The sequence below is a fragment of the Anabrus simplex genome, chromosome 9 (genome assembly GCF_040414725.1).
Source record: "Anabrus simplex isolate iqAnaSimp1 chromosome 9, ASM4041472v1, whole genome shotgun sequence".
Lineage (NCBI taxonomy): Eukaryota > Metazoa > Arthropoda > Insecta > Orthoptera > Tettigoniidae > Anabrus > Anabrus simplex.
Window position 1 is genome coordinate 114,426,018 of NC_090273.1, and position 20,475 is coordinate 114,446,492.

At 38.1% G+C, this 20,475-nt stretch overlaps 1 protein-coding gene across 1 annotated transcript in view; it reads left to right on the forward strand.

Annotated features, from left to right (window-relative positions):
- The first annotated feature begins 14,338 nt into the window (after nt 1-14,338).
- Nucleotides 14,339-20,475, forward strand: part of LOC136880809 (acylphosphatase-2) — a 40,444-nt gene continuing 34,307 nt past the window's right edge. Inside the window, exons 1-2 of the mRNA XM_067153345.2 lie at nt 14,339-14,491; nt 19,995-20,121. Coding sequence (XP_067009446.2) covers nt 14,428-14,491; nt 19,995-20,121 — 191 coding nt within the window. The 5' untranslated portion in view covers nt 14,339-14,427. The remainder of the gene's footprint in view (nt 14,492-19,994; nt 20,122-20,475) is intronic.

Sequence of the window (20,475 nt, forward strand, 5' to 3'; positions counted from 1 at the left end):
AATGTCTTTCGGACTACCATGTGAATAATCCCGCTGGAATACAATTTACCTTGTAGTAGCCTACGCTGTGCGCAAGAGGAGAAATACATCTGAGGTAGTAATTTACAGTCCAGGCCAGGTTTAAAGCAACTATGTTTCTTAAAACTTTCAACTTTTATCTAACTTAAAACTCCGTCATGCATACAGTTGCTTCTTGCGACAGAGTTTTTATGGGGTTCACCTGAAATTTTCAGAGAATGTACAGGAATTAAAATTAGTCCTGAATGTTATTATTAATTGTATATTACCTTCGTACTTTTACTTCTGAAATAGAAAGAAGTTATGCCTATTGAATTAATAATTAAAAACAGGAAATATATTGCACCCGTCCACCTCCCGAGTCCCAGACTAGCATTTATCTCAGGGGTGTCGGTTCATTATTTAAGTCATCAAATATAAATATAGCGGCATCAATGAACACGGGAATGAACGGAGCAATTTAAAATTAAAATGGGGAAGGCTCGATTGTAAACTTGAATTTAAGGACTCCATGATAGGACTAGGAAGTGACTGTTAACTTTAAAAAGGGCATCATCTAACTACAATAAAAAGATTATGAGAATGGTTTCCTTTGAAATAATTGCCAGAAAGAGCAGTTTATTACGCCATCCGACGTACGAAACTTTGATACATTTGGCAACGATATTTAAATTTTCCACACATGTTACATAAACAAATCACTTGCTATACCGCAAGTGGTATCAATATCGTGCTGGGTTGCTTCTGAAATAAAATGACATTTTGAGGTATAATTTACGGATCGATTCCATTTGAATCGAACCGTTGTTCAAGGATATAGCTTCCTTCTATCGGGAGCCCGAGCATAACCCATGTTACGGTCGGCTTCTCGATTTAACTAAGATGATGTACTCCGGCTATATACATTTTTCCGAGACCGGTACTCGGACTGGGTAATGTTTCTCGTGAATTACGAAAAATGGATTACACGGACAGTTCCTATCTTACGATGTCCAGCTGATGCCATACCACTGAATTAGCATTTACATTTTATTTACATATGATCTGAAATGTGACAAAGTAGCCTCAGTAGACTACTGCCACAGATGAGATAACGAGAAGCGGTGGGAAATACCGTGGCAATGACCTTCCCTCGCATCGCGGGCGAAGTAAACAAACACACCAAGTATTACCGTAACATCGTCCCGTACGGAAACCGTACGATAACGAGGCAACAAAATGATTATAATATTATCACTCTTATTATTCAAACATACGAATCGAGGGATGTTGTCACCAATTAATTAATTAACTATCGTCAGAAATATTCATGAAATTATCATCCTCGAAATTATTATTATTATTATTCAACGGTTCCTGGCACTGTCACGTTTGATTAATATCGTCATTATTATGCGGGATGCAAACACAAATGGTTATTACTGTTATTATTATTATTATATCCCTCTTGTGGTTATTATTATTATTATTAAATAGGTGACTCCAGATTTTATTATTATTATTCACGTCACTCAAGAGGTTATTATTATTAATGAATCGGTCACTTCCGCCAAATATATTGAGATATCGGTCGCAATTATAATTATTTCACTGATCAACCAACGGCATCATTACCGTTATTATTATGACAATTATTATTAAGCTGACCGCGATGATTTAACATCGTCCTTACATTGTTATTATTATTATCGGTTGCATATTATCATTTAGATTCCCGTTTAACATCTTTATCAACACTCAATTAATTAAAGCGGTCCAATCATTTATCTGCAATATTTATTATTATTATCACGACGTCATGGTTGTCATCGCTCGTCATAACAATGATTACACTATACGATCATTTATGTGGGCTCTGAACTCTCATTATCCTTAGATCCGTAGTATCTCGACGAATAGCTGTGCAGTCTATTTATTTCGTACATGCTGTCACGGGTTCGAATTCTACCCGCTACGTAACTCAGTATTTCTCTGTGACACTGCCCGTACATTTTACACTCATTTCAATATCCTAAGTGTCTCTCGTACGGAATTTATTTCCTTTTCTATCTCAATATTCCTTGATTCATTTATTTCTCACAGAATTATCAACTGACTTATTTATTCCACTTCTGACATCGTACGACCTTTTATTATCTGACTGCAGATTCTTTAACATTTTTCTATCTCATTTTGATCTACGCCTTAGTTCGTTCTCCACAAATAATCGTAACATCTTGAAATTATATTTACCAAAATTTGACAATCATGGTTTCGTAATATTAGTCCTACGTGTTCCGGCTACTGAATCGCAAATTTAAGACACGACATTTATTCGTAAAGAAAAATATTGGACCGTAATTTAAACCACACGTTCATTAACATGTACGGATTATTAGCACCGATCTTAAATTTCAATATTATTAATTTATCAAGTTAAATTACCACACACTTTAATTCCGAATTAAAAACGACCTCCCGTCATTAAATGATTCCTGATAAACTCAACACCTGATCACTTAAATTTATTATTACACACGGCTCACTAAAAATTCCAATATCACATGAATTATTATTATATCCAAATTAAATTTTTTTAAAAAAATTCTTCTAAAAAAGTAGTTTTATTTTTATTTATTATTATTATTATTAATTTCAAAAAAATATTAATTTTCGCCTGTTACACGGTAGTCCACTCTTAATATGTTTAACGCATAACCCCTTTTACAATTTCGATTCATTCTGGCACTAATCAATCCAGATACGATTTACTTGGAATATTATTATTATAATCGCTTCTCACAAATTTGAACAACTTCACTTTGAAAATATGAACATACTAATCACAACAAAACACAACTGGTATGGCGAAGCTGGATTTTCCTTCAGTGTCATTACATAGCTCGTTAAAATGACAAAACAGAAAAACACATATCGGGTCTTATTTAACTATCATAACCAAAATCAAATGAAAGAAAATTATTCTACAAAGAAATATGAATGCATGCATGACTTAACGTACTACACTATATATACAAATTTACATCTCCAACAAACTGAATACATAAAAGACCCGATTATTTACATTGTTATATTTACTACTGTCCGTGCTACAAATTTAGGATGGGGTCGTTAAGCGACTCATCTTGTTACAGAAGGTAACCAAGTATAATCAAATTATTCCCATTTTTCCCAATCACGATAACATTTCCCAAATACTATTTACATTATGTACTCATCTTAGTTTCTCGGTATTCCATTACAGCTTTGCAGATGAGAGGCTCCTTTCGGCTCTTCTCTGCATTTTACTCCTCCATTCTTGATGGCGTAGTTCCACAAAAGATTTCCTGGCACATTACCATTTTACACTAATACCTTAATTATCACAAAACTTCACCATTGACAACGTTAACACTGAATACTTTAACTTTTATACAACAAATTAATATCCTAGACCCAAAAATTTAATATTTTACACTATTTTAATCTTCGTCCAATTACCGCACAATGGACCTGGACACGTACGACGAGGTGTCAACTTTTACGCCCGTCGCGATTTATGTCGTCTGACGCGATACGCCCGTTTCATACGGCACTCTTGAAGTGTTCATGATAGCGGTTCGATATTGCAAAGTACAGGCTATTATTCCCTTAAAGTACTGTTCGTCACACAGTCTGTTATGTACGTACTTATTGTGGTACAATTTATATTACTCTCTTGCAGTGCAATTAATTTACTTCACTGATATTTATAACTGACAAACACTGTCCTACGTTAACTATTTCCAGTTCATGTTGCTTGAGCGCGATCACATTTTACAAACACTGGCGGATGCTCGCGCCATTAAATGTTGAGTTACTGTCTGCCCGTAAAATTCTAAGTTAGCTGCGACCGACAGTTCAGCTCCAGAGATTCAGTTCAAGTGTGTTGGCGATGATCCCTTGTCCCGTATATATGGATGAAGCTTTCTCCCGCGGATTCATTGACGTCATACCCCTGAGGGAGGGGGTGGATTTTTAATATCGGTACTTGCACTCTGAATTGGACGTTAAAATTTACATCAAATTAATCCACTCCGCTAGCATATTTGCTGGATTAAATATGAACTCCTGGTGATCACAGATTTAGGAGATACGGGTGGATTTAGCTCCTCACATTTCGCGCCTTCGGAAGCGTCCCTTACAACGTGATCTTTGTCCAGCCAATGAGATTCAAGCTGTCTGGTTTCCAAGAAATCCAGCCTTCAATTTATTTAATTTGCCAATACTTATTGATTATTTTTCCATGCGTGACATCTAATAAATTCATTACATCGATCCGTGTACTCACAATAATTTATTACTGATTAATTTTGAAGTTACGAGAATATCTCATCCATCATTCCTTAAGATGGTATCCCTGAGTCTTACATCAAATTTTTACGATTGGCCGGCAAGCGGTCACGTGATTTAAATCTCCACCTGCCCGAACCTAGGCTAGCGAATGTACTGGCAACCGCTGTAGTTTTCCATGACGTCACGGAATTTCCGTCCTGCCAAAAATATCCCAGTGCATTACTCACGCAGCGAGCTTCCTTTGTATCACCTACCCCCTTTCTCTTTCTGACCAAGACTTATTTGTAGACTTGTATTTCCTTGTTCGCCAACTAATGAGATCCCCTGCTGTGAAGTAGCTAAATGTTGGTGTGTCGAGCTAATCCGTCAGGCTCCAGTCTGTCGTCCTTCCTTCGCTCCTATTTCGACATTACATATATGAAATGTTTTCAACTACACTTCTGTATTTCAATAAATGTACCATATATTATTTTATCAATCAAATCATGATTGACTTTGGGCCTAAGTCACTCGGGTTCAATATATCTCGAATAGTTTGTACCTAACAGCAAAACCAGGAGTTATTCTTAAATATACGAGGTTTTTAACAAGTGTGCCAAATTATAGCACAAAGAAACGAAAACTGTGCTGCAAGAAGCATTTTCCTTGCATTATATAAAGATAAAAGATAAAGATCAAAATATAAAAATAAAAATTATTTGTCGATTACTTTGTAACCAATTAACTAATCACCTCCAAATTTTGTGTGGGGATATGTCTTATGAATGTGTGCTTGTGTTTCGAATTTAGTTTTGAGAATTAGTAAATTTTATAAGATCAAAATTTCAGACATGACTTCCCTTAAATGCCTAAAATTCTACAAGGACAAGTTGTAAAGAATGTGCACATTCCCCACAAATATAAGTAGTATGGCCTCACGACCTCCAAATATTTGAGAGGAAAATGAAAATTTTGCCTTAATTTGTGGCAGAAATGTTAACTTTTGAATCTGAATAGTTGCTATTTGCATCCCTATTAATGAACTAAGGGATGTGGACAGTTTATAGTATGCATTTGTTTTGCCTAGTTGATATTTAAAAGTGAGTAAATAGTTTCTTAGATAGGCCTATAAACTTTCAAATTGCGTCTTGTTCAAATACGTTTGCATTCTAAGCTGTTGCTGCCTAAAACTATTTTCCCCAGTCATGAAGTAGTTAGAACAACACAAAGAATGTGTGCTGCCTGATTTCTGTCCTTAAAATGCTTGTGAGACTTAGCGGCAGAAAACGAGTCTCAACTCCGAAACAAAACAAAATGTTGGACTTCTTTTCCTGAAATATAGGCCTACATTAATGTATTGATTTATATATCTGTAAGACGTGTGATATCAAAATATATATGTAATTTTCTTATTCTTATTCTTCTTCTTGTTTTTAATAAATTCGAATTCAACTTCATCTGTTTCTTGGATTTAATCCTCGTCCAGTTCTCCTTCATCCTTCCACTCTGCAATCTCCTTTCTTCTGTCCATGGCGTGATCTTCAACTTGTAAGCATCCCTGTTGCCAGATTTCCATTCCTTGAATTCCCAATACTCCCGGGTCCTTCTTCACCTCCTGATACCAGCACGCCGTAGTTTTCCTGATCTCAAAAAATATTTTTATCTTATTGGTGAGTCTTTCCGGGTTCATTCTGTAGATTTGCCCGAAGAACATGGCTCTCCTCTTCCGGATGGTATCTGAAATCTTGTCCATCTCAAGATCAAATTCTTGGGTTTTTTTTTCTATATGATCCATCCTCTGTTCTTTAGGGTCCCAGCATCTTCCTATATACACTTCATGTTTAACTTTTTTTTTTGTTCGTAAATGATCAGTTATCCGAAAAATCATTTATCCAGTCGACAACTGTTTCGGATACTCGATGTTCTACTGTATTTTCAATTTCTGTTAGGTTCACCGTTTCCCTATTCAACCTAAATATTATTTGATTTTGGTTCTGCTTATATGCTTAGCGATAACAGTAAAAGTATGACTTACTTGGATACGTAAAAGGGTGCACCGAATAATGTGGCGTCATTGTGTATATAGGACGGGACAGAAATGTCACATGTCTTTCCTCTAGATATAACTTAGTAACTTCTAATTATACAGTAATTTACGGCGTAAGGTAGCATAGAACGAATCCGCTTATTCTAAGTTTATCTTCTATTAGCGCCAGTTATAACATAAGGTTGACATATTTTTTTGAAAAACTCCTGGGTAATTTTTGTACCTACGTCACGCAAGGAAGTTGCTGGAGGTGTGCGTGGAGTTCAGATGCTGTCTCCTATTCTTGGACCTGATAAGAAGACAACAGAAACAACAACGTCCGCTTTATATAACACGACAGACATTCTTGGCAGCGGACGGAACAGGGTGGCTTGGAAGTTGTGTCATCGAGTGCACTCATGCGGTTCTCTCGATGAATCAACAAGCGGAGACTTCAGAGAATGACGAGACGTCTTTGATCACAAGAGCAAGCATTCCTCTAATGACGAAAGGCAGCTAAGTATACATACATACAGATAAACAGACAGATGTTTGGGTTTGCCACTGATCTAGGAATTTTGATCTTCTTCTCCATTTCTTAAAACTTAATGAACATTTCGTGAAATGTATTATCATATAATTGTCATCAAAATAGAGCTTCAGTACTTTTTTCACCACTTCTGGCTTTGATGAGGGCTTTAATGCAGCTTGGTATTCCACTAGAATGCCTCACCTTCAACAATAAGTCTCTTGACATCTATATATATAAAATAAGAGTTTTGTCTGTACATTGCTCATAATTTAAAAAGAATGGTGTTTCTGTATCAGCCGTGCCCACAGTAACAAGGAAATGCACATTTTAATTTTTCGTCATTTATGTATGTATGTATGTATGTATGTACGCACATCACAAGAAAATGGCTGAACAGAATATAATTAAAATCGGCACATACAGTCGGGAAATGAGACACTACAAACTAGGATATAAATAATTTTATTCACGCTGAGTGAAATTGTAGTTTAGGGGGAGGATTAAAATGTAATTCTTAAATGTTTATATTATTAGTAGTCCTATCGATAAATACTAAATAACAAAAGTTATACAGAATTCAATTTACAATCATTTATGTCTGATACATTTTTACCGTTCCGGCTATGATAACAGAAATATTCATGAATTTGGATTTTTGATGCTAAGTCCATATCAACGTCGGACTACGAGGAAATAGGTGGATAGAGTTAAATTGAAATTGGCATGTAAAGTCGGGGAATAAGGAACTACAGTCTAGGGTATAAATCATTTTATTCGCCCTGGATGAAATGGTAGTTTAGGGGGAAGGCGTCTATCTTACAACGTGTACAATACTTAATCTAGAATTCTGTATACAATGTAGAATTCCGTAGCGAAAAAACGGGTACATCAGCTAGTCCTCTAATAAACCTACAGTTGTCTTGTTAGATGAACAACAATGACCACTAAGAGCAATCGTTGGTTGTTAAAAATTGTAACTAAATTCCATCTTTGAAATATTTTTAAAACATCAAATTGTTTTCGCACAAATAACGTGATTACATTTATGAGTTCTTTTTCTGATAATTCAGTTCTTCAAAATGTCTTATTAAGCAAATAACCACTCACCACTCTACAGGATCTCTAATACGTTTGTTTAACTCTCCTCCGAGAAAAAAATTGTCGCTCTAAATCACAGTGACCCCATTCAGAAATGTCTTCTTTCTTTTTCAATGATTCTGCATAAACAACAGTTTTCAAGTGGACACCTACTGTAACATAACCCTTCTGCGTACGTGTATATGTATGTTCAATCCTCAGCCCTAATGCTGGTTGGATCCTCCACAGCTCCACCATCAGCTGTTATAGATAATCTAGGCATCACTGAAGAGGCGTAATAGGGAAATGAGGTAGTTAAATGTTTATATTATTAGTAGTCCTATCGATAAATACTAAATAACAAAAGTTATACAGAATTCAATTTACGATCATTTATGTCTGATACATTTTTACCGTTCCGGCTATGATAACAGAAATATTCATGAATTTGGATTTTTGATGCTAAGTCCATATCAACGTCGGACTACGTTGCTTTCCCGTTGCTTTCCTCACCGAGCCAGAAGTTGCTGTTACATATCAGTCTGCCAAGACCACTGAAATGCATGCACCAACCGACCCTATCAGCAATATTTTCACACCATTCATAGCAGCGACTGGCTGCATAAGGAACTGCATTACTAGCATCGCTCATACCTCAGTCACTTTCACATTGTCAAAAACCAAGGATAAGACAGAGACAGGTCAATGAAAGTAACAAAATTGCTCTAGCCTATACCAGAAGACACATGGCACTGTAAACACTAGGTCCCGCCAGCAAAGGCATCAACCCTTCTGTATAAGAAAATATAACATGTTTATTTAGTTACACGAATTTAATGTAAATATCAGATAGTGCGTAGTGCATTAGTTAATTTCCTTTATTATTATTTCTTTCCTTTCCTTTCCTTTCCTTTCCGGGTCGAGGACTTTATTGCGTCTGATCAATTCTTCTGGCTCGGGTACTGGGTCTTTGTCCCAACACTTTCCTTTTCATATTCAGAAAACGCACTACATTGCAACCACCACAGAAACACGCAATATTGATTACATCTCTCCATATAGGGTTGGCGTCAGGTAAGGCATCCCACCGTAAAAAAAAAGGGCTATATCCACCTGTTCAACACAGTTCGCACCCCGACCCCACAGATGTGGAAAAGCGGTAGTGGAAGGAGATAATATTCCTCAATCACGAGAAATGATTAAAGTCTAAGATCAGTAGTTGTGTTCGCACCTTGTAGGTCCATAAGAGCAATTTTGTTTTAACATGGAATATATGTACTGCGGGTCAGTATTTCTCCCACAGGCGCAGGCTACGGCCTACAATGACCTAACTCTCTACACTTAATCAACGGTAACACTGTACTGACTGACTTATTGTTGTCAGTTGAAGGGGCCTCAGTCTCTTCTGCTGCCGCTCATCCCCGTTAAATGGTATTACTGTCTCAATTACAAAAATTAACCTGTTAATGACGGATCCAGAACAGGTCTGTCTGCCTGTCTTTTCAGTCTTCAGCCCAGAGACTGGTTGAATCCTCAAAAAGCAGCACCAAAGATTATCCAGTTATAGGGAAACCGCAAAACCCGACGCCGAATGACGAGCAGTGGGGTAGTTTGCCATTGCTTTCCTCAATGGGTCAGAAAGTGCTATCGCAGCTCGACCAACCTTACGAGTAGTAACTTTCATAACAATCAGATGCACTAATTGTGCTCCGAATAGCACTACTCAGCACCATTCATAACTCAGTAACTTTTATATTGTCACAGTCATTAATGAGACTGGGGACTAAGGTGGAAGCTATATTTAGCTTCGGCCTGTGACAAGAGACAGATGCGAAAAATACTGTATTCTTCAAGAAGCAGCAACAGACAGCACACAACTGGTAGCATTTAATAATAATAATAATAATAATAATAATAATAATAATAATAATAATAATAATAATAATAATAATAATAATAATAATAATAATAATAATCCGCAAATTCAAACGAAGCGCCTTTTAGAAGGCTATCTATAATATGATCAGTGAAACTTATTTCGGAAGCAGTTTGAACGCTTATCGACAGATGTCTCCACTGTCAACCTAGGTGCTCCCTCTGATGAGAGGATTGACTATTTATTTTCAAGAGAAATTTTGTAGTCATTAGTTGGTAAAACTGAATTGTTTGTAGATTGTTTTTCATGTTCTAAGATTATCAAGACTTCTATCTCTTCCCGCCGACTTAATATGTTAGCCAATAAGGAATTTTTAAAATTTATTTAATCAACCAATCAAAATTGTGGGTTAGTCCAGGTCTTCGGCCCAGAGATTTCTGGAATCTTCCTCTCCGCTATAAAAGCTGGGACCTTTTGGGCCATGTTGTCTTTCGATCGCTCCGGTCCAGCAGTAGAGTGTGTTCATAGGGGAGGCAGAGGATGCACCTCGCCCATCTCCGGAAGGTCCTCCAGCTCAAGATAATGGCAGACATATTTTAATTATGTAATAGTCTCAGAAAGCTGGTTTGAGGGGAAAGTTTCAGAACTTTTTCTTAATGTAACTCTGCAAATCTTTGAACCAGGTCCAACACCTTAGTCAAACTTCGGGAATAAAGAATGTGTACCCTCATTTATACCCCTTCAACTTGGTATTGAGGTGACTATGATTTTGCAATCTTTAAAATCTATCTCTTACCGGGCGAATTGGCCGTGCGCGTAGAGGCGCGCGGCTGTGAGCTTGCATCCGGGAGATAGTAGGTTCGAATCCCACTATCGGCAGCCCTGAAAATGGTTTTCCGTGGTTTCCCATTTTCACACCAGGCAAATGCTGGGGCTGTACCATAATTAAGGCCACGGTCGCTTCCTTCCAACTCCTAGGCCTCTCCTATCCCATCGTCGCCATAAGACCTATCTGTGTCGGTGAGACGTAAAGCCCCTAGCAAAAAAAAATCTATCTCTCAATTTTGTAATTTAAAACTTTCTCTCCATATAGTCACCACCATAGTATAGGGTTAGTCGCTGTACTTTCGGGCCATAAGCCCATATAGGATTTTAATGATGACCTACTGAATTTCAAACGAGTGCAAGGGTTTTTCGCCCAATAACTTTAACCTTTCCTTTTCACTAAGGCCATGTTGAATGGGTACTTATTACCCCTGTTAAAGTTCACAGGCACATTATTCATTCCCGATTTAAATGTAACTCAGGTTGTTGAGCGGATAAGACAATGAATATTGTTTGTGTTTGTAAAATATAGATTGTGCCTTTAAGAGGCCTGGATCCTGTAAATTTTGGAGAATTGTCCTCTATAGAGTAATTGTGTGGAGCAAAGATGCGCCTTCGAATGCTGTAAATTTTGGAGCCCAGTCTCCTGACTTGTAATTGATTGGAGCAGTAGTGTTCTTGGTAATATTGTAACTTTTGAGCTAGCTAATTCTTCTCTTTTACTCTTAAACGTCAGAAATCTACTGTTTCTATGGCTTTAGACCTTCCCTTATGTATATCAAATCGTTATTTGTTATTGTCTAAACAAAGTTTAAAATGTGAAAAGAAACAAAAACCCAGGAAAGAAATAAAATTTCAAATTTTAGAGTTTTAAATTAAAATTTAATCTTTCCTCTACCACCCAATCATGCCCATACCTTTTTTCACTCTGTAAACCACGGTCTCCCCGTAATAATAATAATAATAATAATAATAATAATAATAATAATAATAATAATAATAATTGTACCGGGAGGCACACCTCAATGCCGCGCATTTAAAACTAGTGCCTAAATGAACTCCTCTATTGGTGAAACTGTGAAACTGGAACTACACCAACTTGGATCTTTAATCAGAAGATGTCGCCACCTAAATATTGAGTAATTTTGTTATTGTGAAGTTTTCTGAACTGACTGAATTTCTACTAGTTTTGTTTGCTATCCATCAAGAAGTTTGGACATGCTTCCACAGATGACACTACTAAAAACTATGATCATGCAACCTGGTGCGAGTTGTAAGAACTTATAATTCAAAGAAGTTTAGTATTCATAAGTTCTTTTTACTGATTGATGTTCATTTATTTTTGGGTTGGCAATATTTCCTTTTTATTTCCGCCAGTTTTGAATCTAGCCAATCCCTAATTTCTGTAATTAATTTTCTACCAATCGCTGGCTTCTTGTTCGATCCTGAAGTTTAACTTTGAATTGGACCAATTAAATTGAGAGGGTGTGGCTGGTTTATTCTTGAATGATTTCGAACCTTCCCTGAGGGTTTATAAACTGCGGCTTTTCACGTTTCTTGGCGAATTGATCGACATCTATCTGAGTGTGTGTGTTAAGCAGGAGGCGGGCGGCCTTTTCATCGGCAACTATAACTGCTACCAGCTATGGCCACATAATTCCACCTTTTTTGTTATAGCTATCTCCGCAGTTTAACCCGAGGGAAAGGTCCGAATCGTTAACTATGTAACCTTTTCTAGAAATGTAACTTCTGCAGGCTAATATAAAAAGTTTCATAAAATCTTGGACTGTAAATCGGTGATAGAGAGTGATTTACCCTCTTGAGCACCCCTTCATCTTGGTTTGAGGTGACTACGTTTTGTAACGGTTTTACTTCCTTTCCGTAACGCATTAATTTACCCTTATACGATTCACCTCAGTAGTTTGGGAATAGCCCCTGTTTCATCGGCCTAGTGCCCTTTAGGTTTTAAGTGTTCATATCTAGGAGTGCAAGTATTCGGCTCCATTAATTTTGTGTTCGGGCCATTTATTTAACCGTTGTCCTTTTTTCATGAAGGCTCAGTAGGTTGGGTATTAAATACCCTTGTATAATCATTTTCCAATTGTAAGTTATGCCTTGAGAGGCCAGAAATTGTACGTTGATGTTGCCTTGAAAAGGCTTGGAAAACTGAGAGCCTCTTAGCTCTTTTTCAAGGTTTCTGTAAGATTAATGAATGCCTCTTGAAGGCTAGATGTTGTAATTTTGGGAGCAAGTGCTCTTCGAATTAGGGGATTTCTGCCCTTGTATAAATTTGTGCTCTTTTGTAAATTTGAGCTAGGAGCTCAGGAAAAGTAAAGCGAGGGCTTGAAGCCCAGGATCTGTTAAAACCACTAATCTTGTCTTTCCTAGACTTGTTTTATGATTGCTACTTGTACCTGTAATATTATCATTAAAAAACTGTTACGTTTGAAGTTCTGAAAATATAATCTTCAGTTTAAGTTTTAAATTCAATTCTTAACATTGTCCCCAGCACCTTCTTTAACCTCTTTCTGCTCCACGGATACCTCGGAACAGTAACAATGGCGGATAACCTCCTAAGATGTCTGGTACAGGTCTTTCGAATTGACTCCTATAGGAGACCTGCGTCTCTGTGAGGATGGGGCCCTATCTTTGATGAACTCTAATGCTGGAGACGACACACATACACACACATCCAGTTCTCTCTCGAGAGAAGAGTCAGCCAATGAAAGTTAAAATCCCCGACCCAGCCGGGAATCGAACCCGCGACTCCCTGGACCAAAGGCCAGCCCGCTAACCAATTAGCCATGGAGTCAGGAAAACTTAAACTTCTTCTTCTTCTTCTTCTTCTGTCGCTTTTCCCATATCTGTGGAGTCACGGGTGCGAACTGTGTCGCACATGTTGATGGGCTGTGCTTACGGCCGCATGCGCTTCCTGACACTAACCCTATATGGAGGAATGTAATCTCACTATTGCGTGTTTCAGTGGTGGTTGGGGTGTGGTGTGTCGTATGAAGAAGATATTATAATCCCCGATTCGACTGGGAATCGAACCTGGGACCCATGAACCGAAGGACAGTGCGCTGACCATTTAGCCAAGGAGTTGGACCCGGACAATAGCAATGTTATTTATTGTAAATCCCTTCAATTGTTATAGATTTTTATGAGAAGCCAGAGTATCGGAATGCTGTTCCACAGGTGTTCCTTAACGTGCTAGAAGCTATTGATATAGATTTCTCGTATTCAAACGCCCTAAAATGATACCGACCTCAGCCAGAATCGAGCCCGCCAACTTGATAACAGAAGGACAACTAACCGACCGCCTCCCTGAGATTTTCGAATCGTCGAAGACGGCCCAAAGCCATGAATTTAAACTGTGACATGACTGCATGTTTTATATTCAATTTCATTTTCGAAATTGTACTTAGATAATTTATTTGAAAGTCCATCTTCTCGATGCCAATGTGGTCACAAGTCTTCAGCACCGTCCTAGTCTATAATATTCCACATCTGGATCAGCGAGCGATTCAAGTTACATTAAGACTCAGGAAGAAGTGAAGGAAGGTGTGTCAACACAGGATAGTTTCTAAGAATCAATGACAGTTTTGAAAGTTGAGAATGAGACACTAGGTCACACAACAGGTGTGTGAGTAGAGCGCAGGGAAATCCCGAACAAAGCAGCCAGAACCCGAAAATAACCGCTGCTATCTGGGGGATGGGCCGGCGCCTAGTGTCGCTGGCCAGTCGACGTGCGTCTCTGACTACAAGAGGATTGTGAGCAAGATGGGCCAGGAAGACGAAACAGCGATAGCATCTGTAGAATTCGAGGTGTTCGGTCAAGTGCAAGGTGAGTCCTCAAACTTCCTCTTTCTACTGCAAGTGAGAGTAAGCAAACTGCGCCAGTTGTCGGGTGACAGACACTTAGTACTACATAAATTGTGCCAGTGGTCATTTAGAACTAATTTATGGTTTCATACCAGCTGCTAATTTACGTATATTAACCTACTGAATAGGCCTACGGCTTGAAAGTTACTGTAACATGGATTTTTAAAGGTCTTGAAATTAACATTTCGTATTTCGTTACTTTCAAGGAGCTTTTTCCCTAAAAGGTGGCGGCCAGAGAAATTATTCCATATTCTTTCTGCACTTCTTTGACCGCTGACGTAGTTTACTATCTGTCAAACAAGCTACCTCATGGACTGCAGATAAGAATTTCTCCTGACACCATCATAAGTTCCTGCATCTCTCCTTCACTGTGGTAAGAAGCGTAGCTTAGCAATGAGACACAAATGTGAACCAGAAATTCGTACTCGGATTCCCGCGGTGCGACAGTGTTTATTTTTGTTATGTTTTTTCCTGACTTCTCTGCGCCAACCGTAACGTCGTTAAATACTGAATGGTCCTTTCTCAAGAAGAGAAATGAGAAAGACTCCAGCAAGTGTGTGAATAAATTATATTTAAACATGTGTCGAAGAGAATGTGACCGGTGTTTTTGGGTGTGTAAGTGTGGATGTGTGTGGCCAGTTTTCAGTGGTGATGATTGCTGCCTTAAGGGGATAGACAGCTCGATATGAGCCTCAATGTCACAATTTATGGCCTGAGAATTGAATCTAGAAAAATATTACACATTGTTTAAGTTGCTGTTTATGTAATAAAAACTAGCAAGATACCCGTGCTTCGCTACGGTTTTAAACTGAAAGTTGTTATTAAAAATGTTACATTTTGCAGAGTCCACTGTCAGCTGAGCCTGCAAAATACCTTTTTTCTTGCTAGTGGCTTTACGTCGCACCGACACAGATAGGTCTTTTGGCGACGATGGGACAGGAAAGACCTAGGAGTTGGAAGGAAGCGGCCATGGCATTAATTAAGGTACAGCCCCAACATTTGCCTGGTGTGAAAATGGGAAACCACGGAAAACTATCTTCAGGGCTGCCGAGAGTGGGATTCGAACCCACTATCTCCCGGATGCAAGCTCATAGCCGCGCACCTCTAACCGCACGGCCAACTTGCTCGGTCCTGTAAAATACGCCCTCAGTTCGTACAACAAACAGTTTTGGGGGTATGGTTATTTATTTTCTGATCTAACACTCATTTGCACCCCATATGGAAGAATTTGAATGTTTTAAACCCTATCATATTTAGCATCTAGGATCTAAAAGCGACCAACCTGTGAAATTTTGATTTTGTCCGTCGAACAGTACCGTAATGGAGGAATGAATACTTTTTAAGGGGTGAATGTTTTTAATTATTTATTAACATCTCGGATATAGAAGACCACCCTTCATTAAAAAAATTAAGTTCGCGCCTGAAACTGTTTCGGAACAATGGATATTGTGTCCTTGAGAGTCAACCGCCATATAAACACTTTGGGGAGAAATATTTTGAAGTATACGATATTTTACACCTAGGATATAAAGGAAGAACTTCTCGTAAAATTACAACTTTGTACGTCAAACGGTTTACGGAGCTAACCTCATTTAACACTTTAAGGGTGGAATGTTTAAAAATATTTCCTATTTCACACCTAGGATTTAAAATTGATACGGCTATTCGGAATTTTTTTCTTCGAACGTTAAACCGTTTCGGAGCAAGGAATGAATATATTTGTTTTCGGATCTTAACCCTCTGATGGGTTAAAATTGTTTCAAACCTTCCGTTGTTAACACCTAGGATATCAGATATCACTTGAAATTTTAACTTCGTAATTCAAACGGTTCCATATAAATGAATATTTTTGTCATCATTCTTCACCCCCTGTCCCAGTCAAAACCCCCTTAGGGGTGTATAATTTAAGTCCACTTCTTATTTGTACCCTCGTAAAAATAATCCAACTCTTTCTACAGCCCCTTAAATTGAGTCCCCCCCCCCCCCAAATACGTGCGTCTTTATATTTATAGGAGATTCCAAAAACCAAATTTTCACGTCCGTAACATCCCTAGTTATTGAGATATAAGTATCCCCATACAAAGAATTCTACTCATTCTTCTTCCGAAAACAACATAATACGTATTTCTTTTCTAATTTTCACTTCTGTAACATGCTACGTTGTTTAGATATACTGTAGACATAATTTTTAAAATTCACCCCCTTTGTCACTCCTGTTCACCACCCCCCGCCCCCACTTAAGTACCTTTCCAAAAACAAAAAGTACGTGTTTCTTTATTTTTAAAGGAGATTACAAATAACCGTTTTCATGTCTTTAAACTGTTAAATTTTGAGATAAAGATGCACTCATTTTAAATATTCGCCCCCCCCCCCTTTTTCATGTCCTTAGCGATGGAATATTCAAAAATCCTCTCTTAGTGAGCACGTAGATTGTGATATAAATGTCTATCGTTTAATTTCCTGTACCCTTCTCACGCCTCCAGATGTCTACATATGGTGAATCATGATATAATATGTTTTCCGGTCAGATGATCCACCTAGGAATCTTCCAAAATTACGCAAATTCGACACAGGACTGTTATAAACAATGCGTGAGACGTGAAGTTGCACATTTTGAACACATACTGTACAGACGCAATTAGATACATGTTGCCTGTTCTTGATGTTTAAGTGCATACTCTATGACAAATAATTAAGGTAAGGTTTGGAAAGGAAGGCCGGCATCGCGATGTAGGTGCCGTGCCTGCCTCTTCTTTGGAGGCCCCGGGTTCGATTCCCAACCATGTCGAGGATATTTTACCTGGATCTAAGGGACTGATTCGAGGTCGTCCCACTCTACGTGATTACTGATTATTATTACGTGGCAGCGGCGCCTAAACTGCCATTGGCATGATAATAGGCTTTCGGTCATTGCTGTTCATTCTTTAATGTTTTGTAGTGACATCGAAAAGTTGGAGCTATCTGAGGGTGAGATAGCGCCGGCCAAGAATAACGGGCGAGAGGATCCGTCGTTCCGACCACACGAAACCTTGTAATCTGTAGACCTTCGGGCTGAGCAGCGATCGCTTGGTAGGTCATGACATGACCCTAACGGGTTGTTGCGCCATGGGCTTTGTGTTTGGTTTTGGGAAGGAAGCCATCGAGATCATCTCTCAATAAGCTGTTAGGAAATTCCCAACCTCTTTTCTCAGTTGCATTACTGAAACTGTTTATTTGATTATTATTATTATTATTATTATTATTATTATTATTATTATTATTATTATTTGCATTGATTTACTTTGTTATGGCCTTAATTTGATCACTTTAGTCAATTTTATAAAAAGGGGTTTTCAGTTTTCTGTCAGCCCAGTGTTTCTTTATTCTTTACTTTCTTCTTAGTCTGAAATCATCCGTCCCACTGTCTGTTGAATTTGGTTTATAGTCTGGCATGTTTTTCTGTGAGTTTTTTCATTTCATCTGTTTTGTTTTAAAATCTTCTATTGTAATTTGTAGTTCCCTCATTTCTGTATTCCAACTAATATTGCTCTTACTGTTCCATAATGTTTCAATAATTTATCGTAATGTTCCTGTTTTCTGGTGTCTTGGGTAGAAGTCCGAAGTATGAGATTTGTTTCTTCCTGATTGTGCTCATTACAGGTTTCATTTCCTGGTAGACTGTTTCATTAGAAGGTAGTTTCCAGTGTCCATTTTCTTGTTAGTGTTTTTTAATGCACGTTCTGATTGTTCTTCTTCCAGTCTTGAGTATTCTGTCAATACGTGCAATGTTATTTGTTCTGAAAATGTTTCACTTGCGTGTGTTATATCCGGCTGCGTAATTGTTTTATTGTGTTTTAATTTTGTGGCTATTAAGGTGCCTTTATTATTATTATGTCCGACCCGTTGGCTGAATGGTCAGCGTACTGGCCTTCGGTTCAGAGGGTCCTGGGATCGATTCCCGGCCGGGTCGGGGATTTTAACCTTAATTGGTTAATTCCAATGGCTCGGGGGCTGGGTGTGTGTGGCGTATTCAACATTAGAAATCATCCTAGGTAGGGCCCTCATCTTCACATACATGCAGGTCGCCTAATAGGCCGTCTACTACAAAAAGACCTGCACTAGGCCTCTCCGGAAGACATACGCCATTTAAATTTTAAATTATTATTATTATTATTATTATTATTATTATTATTATTATTATTATTATTATTATTATTACCAAACGAGTTGACCGTGCAGTTAAGGGCGCGCAGCTGCGAGCTTGCATTCGGAAGATAGTGGGTTCGATCCACACTGTCAGTAACCTTGAAGATAGTTTTCCGTGGTTTCCCATTTTCACGCTAGCACCTTAATTAAGGCCACAGGCGCTTCCTTCCTACTCCTAGCCCATCGTCGCCGTCAGACTTATTAGTGTCCACGCAACGCAAAGTAAATTGTAAGATCTGTTTGTGTCAATGCAACGTAAACAAAAACAGAAACAAAAAACTAAATATTAGAAAACTTATGTTCTTGTTGTTTGAGTCATCAGTCCATAGACTATCCTGTACAAATCTTTTCGTTTATACGTACCTACTACATCCTACATCTACTCTAATCTGCTTGTCATATTCATACCTTGGTCAACCCCTACCGTCCTTCACACCTAAATTTCCCTCAAAAACCAAGTGAACAAGTCCTGGGTGTCTTAACATGCGCACTATCATTCATCTCTTCTTCTCGTCAAATTTAGCCAAATCGGTTTCCTCTCACCAATCTTATTCAGGAATTCGTGATTCGACCTATCTATCTCACATTCAGCATTCTTCTGTAGCACCACATTTCAAAACCTTCTATTGTCTTTCTTTTTGAGCTAGTTATCGCCCATGTTTCACCTCCATACAATGCCACGCTCCATATGAAAGTCTTCTAAAACATCCTTCTAATTTCTATATCAATGTTTGAAGTGAGAAAATTTATTTTCTTAAGAATGTTCTCCCTTCCTTGTGCTAGTCTGCATTTTATATCCTCTTTACTTCTGCCATCGTTAGTTATTTTACCATCCAAGTAACAATATTCATCTACTTCCTGTAAGATTTCATTTGAGGAGTGTCTGTTCAAAGGGTGCTACGTCCACCTTAAGGAAGTGGTGGGAGAAGCGCAAGAAACTTAAAATAAAAGGCGCATGGAACGTACCCATGATAGGATTTGGTACAACTTTTAAGGAATTAGGTACATCTTTCTAATCTGAATTGCTCATAGCAATCATATTCAACAACTGTAAAGCATGATAACGGAATACTGAATTTTTAATGTTATTTATTTATTTATTTATTTATTTATTTATTTATTTATTTATTTATTTATTTATTTATTTATTTATTTATTTATTTATTTATTTATTTATTTATTTATGGAAGTGAAAATAGTACCTTTTGAACAGACGCTTCTCATTTCATAATGGCGCAAGAACTTATAAGTAATGACATTGTGTTCTTTTTTCATTGCAGGCTGTTACTTCACGAAATACACTCGGGATATGTGTGCACAACTCAATATTGGAGGCTGGGTGAAGAACAGCAGGACTGGAACCATCGTGGGCAAGATGCAAGGCAATCGCTCGAATATCGAGAGAATGTAAGTATGGATCAATGTGGCAATGTGCTTCCTGTTACTGCTGAGAAATTACCCCCCAAAAAAAACCGTGCTCCACATTCAATCGGCGGATGCCTTTAACTTTAAATTCCTGAAGACGTCTGGTCTGGTGATGCTATTGTTAACAGGCGCAGCAGAACCTCCCAGACCAAGCGAACAGTAGTATAGATGCTCTCGTCCACTTCCACAGGCGCCCTCGACTCGCTCAAAGCCTCCCGTCGGCCCTTGCGTATACACTATTAATTTGACCGCAGCCCACTCTTATTTCGGTCTCATTTTGTTTGGAATTTAGTTCTCTCATCAGTGGGGCAGTGATCGGATGTTTTCGCTTGCCCT